Source organism: Etheostoma spectabile, unplaced genomic scaffold (genome assembly GCF_008692095.1).
Source record: "Etheostoma spectabile isolate EspeVRDwgs_2016 unplaced genomic scaffold, UIUC_Espe_1.0 scaffold00569776, whole genome shotgun sequence".
Lineage (NCBI taxonomy): Eukaryota > Metazoa > Chordata > Actinopteri > Perciformes > Percidae > Etheostoma > Etheostoma spectabile.
Genome location: NW_022605314.1, coordinates 1 through 5,000, shown reverse-complemented (window position 1 = coordinate 5,000; position 5,000 = coordinate 1). Strand labels below are relative to the sequence as shown.

Below are 5,000 nucleotides of genomic sequence, written 5' to 3'. Positions count from 1 at the left end.
GGACCTGTCGGACCCGGCCCGGTACCGCACGCTGCCCCGGCGCAGCCACCTCTACCTGGGGGAGACGGTCCGGTTCCTGCTGGTGCTGCGCTGCAGGGACGCCGGGGCGACGCCGACCGAGCACGGCCCCGGTAAGGAGGGGGCGGGGGGGCATCCATCTGGCTCTGGGTGAAAGGGAGGAGGGGAAAGAAAACGGTCTTTATATTATATTAATGCAGGAAAACAACGTGCGTCCATTTTAACTAGACCTGAAAGCTTTGAGGACACGTGTGCAAACAATGTACTGTATAGGCCGGTATCTAGTATCTATACTAGTACATATACTACCACTAGCATATATACTAGTGTCTACTCTACTATATATAGATACTATATATGGTATACTAGTATGCCCTATACATAGTGTATACAAACTATATATAGTATTTAGTATAGTTAGTGTACACACTATATATAGTATGTAGTATGCCCTATATATAGTTAGTGTATACACACTATATATAGTATGTAGTATGCCCTATATATAGTTAGTGTATACACACTATAGTATGTAGTATGCCCTATATATAGTTAGTGTATACACACTATAGTATGTAGTATGCCCTATATATAGTTAGTGTATACACACTATAGTATGTAGTATGCCCTATATATAGTTAGTGTAAACACACTATGTATAGTATGTAGTATGCCCTATACATAGTATTATCCCTTCATTTGAAAGAATTTGGGCCCTTCTGGGTTAAAGGATTGTGGAATGACTGTAGCCAATGAAAGTAATATTATGAATGAAAGTAATATTATGAATGAAAGTAACATTATGAATGAAAGTAATACTAGGAATGAAAGTAATATTATGAATGAAAGTAATACTTTGAATGAAAGTAATACTAGGAATGAAAGTAATATTATGAATGAAAGTAATACTATGAGTGAAAGTAATACTATGAATGAAAGTAATACTATGAATGAAAGTAATACTATGAATGAAAGTAATACTATGAATGAAAGTAATACTATGAATGAAAGTGATACTATGAATGAAAGTAATACTATGAATGAAAGTAATACTATGAATGAAAGTGATACTATGAATGAAAGTAATACTATGAATGAAAGTAATACTATGAATGAAAGTGATACTATGAATGAAAGTGATACTATGAATGAAAGTGATACTATGAATGAAAGTAATACTATGATACTATGAATGAAAGTGATACTATGAATGAAAGTGATACTATGAATGAAAGTAATACTATGATACTATGAATGAAAGTGATACTATGAATGAAAGTGATACTATGAATGAAAGTGATACTATGAATGAAAGTAATACTATGATACTATGAATGAAAGTGATACTATGAATGAAAGTAATACTATGAATGAGCGTAACATTCCCGTGCATGACTATCATCTGCGTGCTCCCATGGTCCTCCAGCAGGGGGCGCCGAGGGCCCTGCCGCCGGCTTCGGGACGGAGTCGGCCAGCGGCCGGGCGTGGCGGGAGCTCGCCGGCTCCCTGTGCGCCGTGGCCAGCGTGAGTCCCGGTGAGAGCAGCCGCCACCGGGGCAACCACCAGCAGCATCACCACGACTACCAGAGCAGCGGGGACGAGGCCAACGAGGACGGCGAGGAGGACTACATCGCCGCGGCGGAGGCGGCCATCGCGGCGCTCGGCAGCCGGGTCGACTCCCGGTGTCGCAGCTTCAGGGACTGCAAGCCGCTGCTCATCCACAACTCATCTGGGACGGCGGCCAGGGAGTTCCGCAGGGCACCTGTCCAGGTACCCCTGCGTTTCTTATGTCGACAATTCACAGCTCTGTGTGTGTGAGAATACTCTGATTACCTCACACATTACAATAATAATAATAATAATAATAATAATAATAATAATAATAATAAATAATAATAATAATAATAATGTATACTTTATTAATTAATCCCACAAAGGGGAAATTACACACATTACACACAGGCCTGGACTACACACACATGCTCAGGTCCTATACATGCTACTGGAGAGATGTCAGAGTGTGGGGGGGGGGGGGGGGGGGTCTGCCCATGGAAGGCCCCCCTAGAGCAGTTGGGGGGGTTCGGTGCCTTGCTCCAGAGCACCTTGGCAGCACCCAGGAGTCTGAATTGGCACCTCTCCAGCTACCAGTCAGTCCACCACCATACTTTGGTCCGAATGGGGACTTGAACCATTCGGACCCTCCCCCCCACAGACTGAGCTACTGCCCCCCCCCCCCCCCCCCCCCTAATATCCAGGATCCAATATCCAGTCCCTCCAGGATTTCAACCTTTTTTGAGATTGTCGTGGCCCAAAATACTGATGTTGCGGGAGCTTTTGTAAAAAATTGCGATTTGTACATTTGTTGCGATAGTTGTGTGAGATTAGCAAAAAAAAAAAATTGCGATTTCTTTTTCTTTCTTTTTTTTGTATAGTTCTTTAAAATAAAGAGGAAACCTGTTTTGGGGGGGAATAAAACTACTCCGGGCTGAGTGTTACTATAGTAACCAAAAAGGCTCAGGATGCTGCAAATGTTGGTATAATATAAAAATGGCCGATGGATTTAATTTACAGAATAATAATTTATTGAATGAATCCAATCTGAACTGGTCTCTCCATTGTTAGTTAGAGTCCTATCCTGGACAGTCTTGAACCTGCGACCCTCCGGTTCCAACCCAACCCTACAGACTGAGCTACTGCCCCCCCCGCCCCTTAGCTGTAGCTGCACAGATTAAGAGTTGGAGATGATTTCTCATCAGCGTGTCTCTGTCTCCATGTCAGTCTCCTCTGGACGAGCCGGTGGTTTTGACGGATGAGGTCATCTTCCCCCTCACGGTGTCTCTGGACAAACTCCCCGTCAGCACCCTGAAGGTCAAGGTGAGGACAACAGTGTTCTGACGATGCTGTCTTTCTATAGGCTGTCTTTCTATAGACTGTCTTTCTATATGCTGTCTTTCTATAAGCTGTCTTTCTATAGGCTGTCTTTCTAAATGCTGTCTTTCTAAATGCTGTCTTTCTATATGCTGTCTTTCTATATGCTGTCTTTCTATATGCTGTATTTCTATATGCTGTATTTCTATAGGCTGTATTTCTATAGGCTGTCTTTCTATATGCTGTCTGCCTATATGCTGTATTTCTATATGCTGTATTTCTATAGGCTGTATTTCTATATGCTGTATTTCTATAGGCTGTCTTTCTATATGCTGTCTGCCTATATGCTGTATTTCTATATGCTGTATTTCTATAGGCTGTCTTTCTAAATGCTGTCTTTCTAAATGCTGTATTTCTATATGCTGTCTTTCTATATGCTGTATTTCTATATGCTGTATTTCTATATGCTGTATTTCTATATGCTGTATTCTATATGCTGTATTTCTATAGGCTGTATTTCTATATGCTGTATTTCTATAGGCTGTCTTTCTATATGCTGTCTGCCTATATGCTGTATTTCTATAGGCTGTATTTCTATATGCTGTATTTCTATATGCTGTATTCTATAGGCTGTCTTTCTATATGCTGTCTTTCTATAGGCTGTCTTTCTATAGGCTGTCTTTCTACATGCTGTATTTCTATAGGCTGTCTTTCTATATGCTGTCTGCCTATATGCTGTCTTTCTATAAGCTGTCTTTCTATATGCTGTATTTCTATATGCTGTATTTCTATAAGCTGTATTTCTATATGCTGTATTTCTATATGCTGTATTTCTATAGGCTGTCTTTCTATAGGCTGTATTTCTATATGCTGTCTTTCTATATGCTGTCTTTCTATATGCTGTCTTTCTATAGGCTGTATTTCTATATGCTGTCTTTCTATAGGCTGTCTTTCTATATGCTGTCTTTCTATAGGCTGTCTTTCTATAGGCTGTATTTCTATATGCTGTCTTTCTATAGGCTGTCTTTCTATATGCTGTCTTCCTACCTGCTGTCTTCCTACCTGCTGTCTTTCTATAGGCTGTCTTCCTACCTGCTGTCTTTCTATAGGCTGTCTTCCTACCTGCTGTCTTTCTATAGGCTGTCTTCCTACCTGCTGTCTCCTACATGCTGTCTTCCTACCTGCTGTCTTTCTATAGGCTGTCTTCCTACCTGCGTGCTTTCTTCTACTGCTGTCTTCCATACCTGCTGTCTTTCTATAGGCTGTCTTCCTACCTGCTGTCTTCCTACCTGCTGTCTTTTCTATAGCTGTCTTCCTACCTGCTGCTTCCTACCTGCTGTCTTCTATAGGTGTCTTCCTACCTGCTGTCTTTCTATAGCTGTCTTTCTATATGCTGTCTTTGCTATATGCTGTCTTCCTACCTGCTGTCTCCACCTGCTGTCTTTATATGCTGTCTTTTCTATATGCTGTCTTTCTATAGGCTTCTTCCTACCTGCTGTCTTCCACCTGCTGTCTTGCTATATGCTGTCTTTCTATATGCTGTCTTTCTATATGCTGTCTTTATAATGCTGTCTTCCTACCTGCTGTCTTCCTACCTGCTGTCTTCTATATGCTGTCTTTCTATAGGCTGCTTTTCCTACCTGCTGTCTTCCTACCTGCTGTCTTTCTATATGCTGTCTTTCTATAGGCTGTCTTCCTACCTGCTGTCTTTCTATATGCTGTTCTTTTATATGCTGTATTTTTGTTTAATTGTAACTGGTGTGCCAGCTTGGCCAGGTCTCACTCGGAAAAGAGACTTCAATCTCGAGGACTTCCTGGTTCAATAAAAAACTAACATCAGGTCTGTCAGTAGAGAGAAACTAACCAATCGGTGCTGCTGACACCGAGTATCCTCCTGCTAAGTTAGCACCCAACAGGCTTCAACAGTTATAAATGGTGTTTTAGCCTCGTCACATGTAAAAAAAAAGTAATTAGCTAATGCTAATGCTAATGGAGCTGTTAGAGAACAACTCAGCCAGAAACACACCTCCAGCTCTCAGATTTACTTTCATACTTTTCCAGTTTTTTCTCATTCAGAACAGGAGACAAATGTAATGTTCTGACCTCGCTGCAGT

General features: G+C 41.4%; 2 protein-coding genes across 2 annotated transcripts in view; both read left to right on the top strand.

Moving 5' to 3' along the window:
- Positions 1 to 2,892, top strand: part of LOC116685329 (microtubule-associated protein 11) — a gene marked incomplete at its 3' end in the record, with an annotated part of 3,021 nt that extends 129 nt beyond the window's left edge. The window contains 3 exon segments of the mRNA XM_032510444.1: positions 1 to 131; positions 1,445 to 1,788; positions 2,797 to 2,892. The exon segment at positions 1 to 131 is cut by the window's left edge and continues 129 nt beyond it. Coding sequence (XP_032366335.1) covers positions 1 to 131; positions 1,445 to 1,788; positions 2,797 to 2,892 — 571 coding nt within the window.
- A 607-nt stretch (positions 2,893 to 3,499) lies between these two features.
- On the top strand, positions 3,500 to 4,606 carry LOC116685330 (keratin-associated protein 4-8-like; the record flags this gene model as incomplete). Its single annotated transcript, XM_032510445.1, has 4 exons — positions 3,500 to 3,518; positions 3,906 to 3,983; positions 4,367 to 4,383; positions 4,513 to 4,606. Coding segments are annotated over exons 1-4 (208 nt in total), but the record flags the coding sequence as incomplete, so codon positions are not given.
- Positions 4,607 to 5,000: the final 394 nt, after the last annotated feature.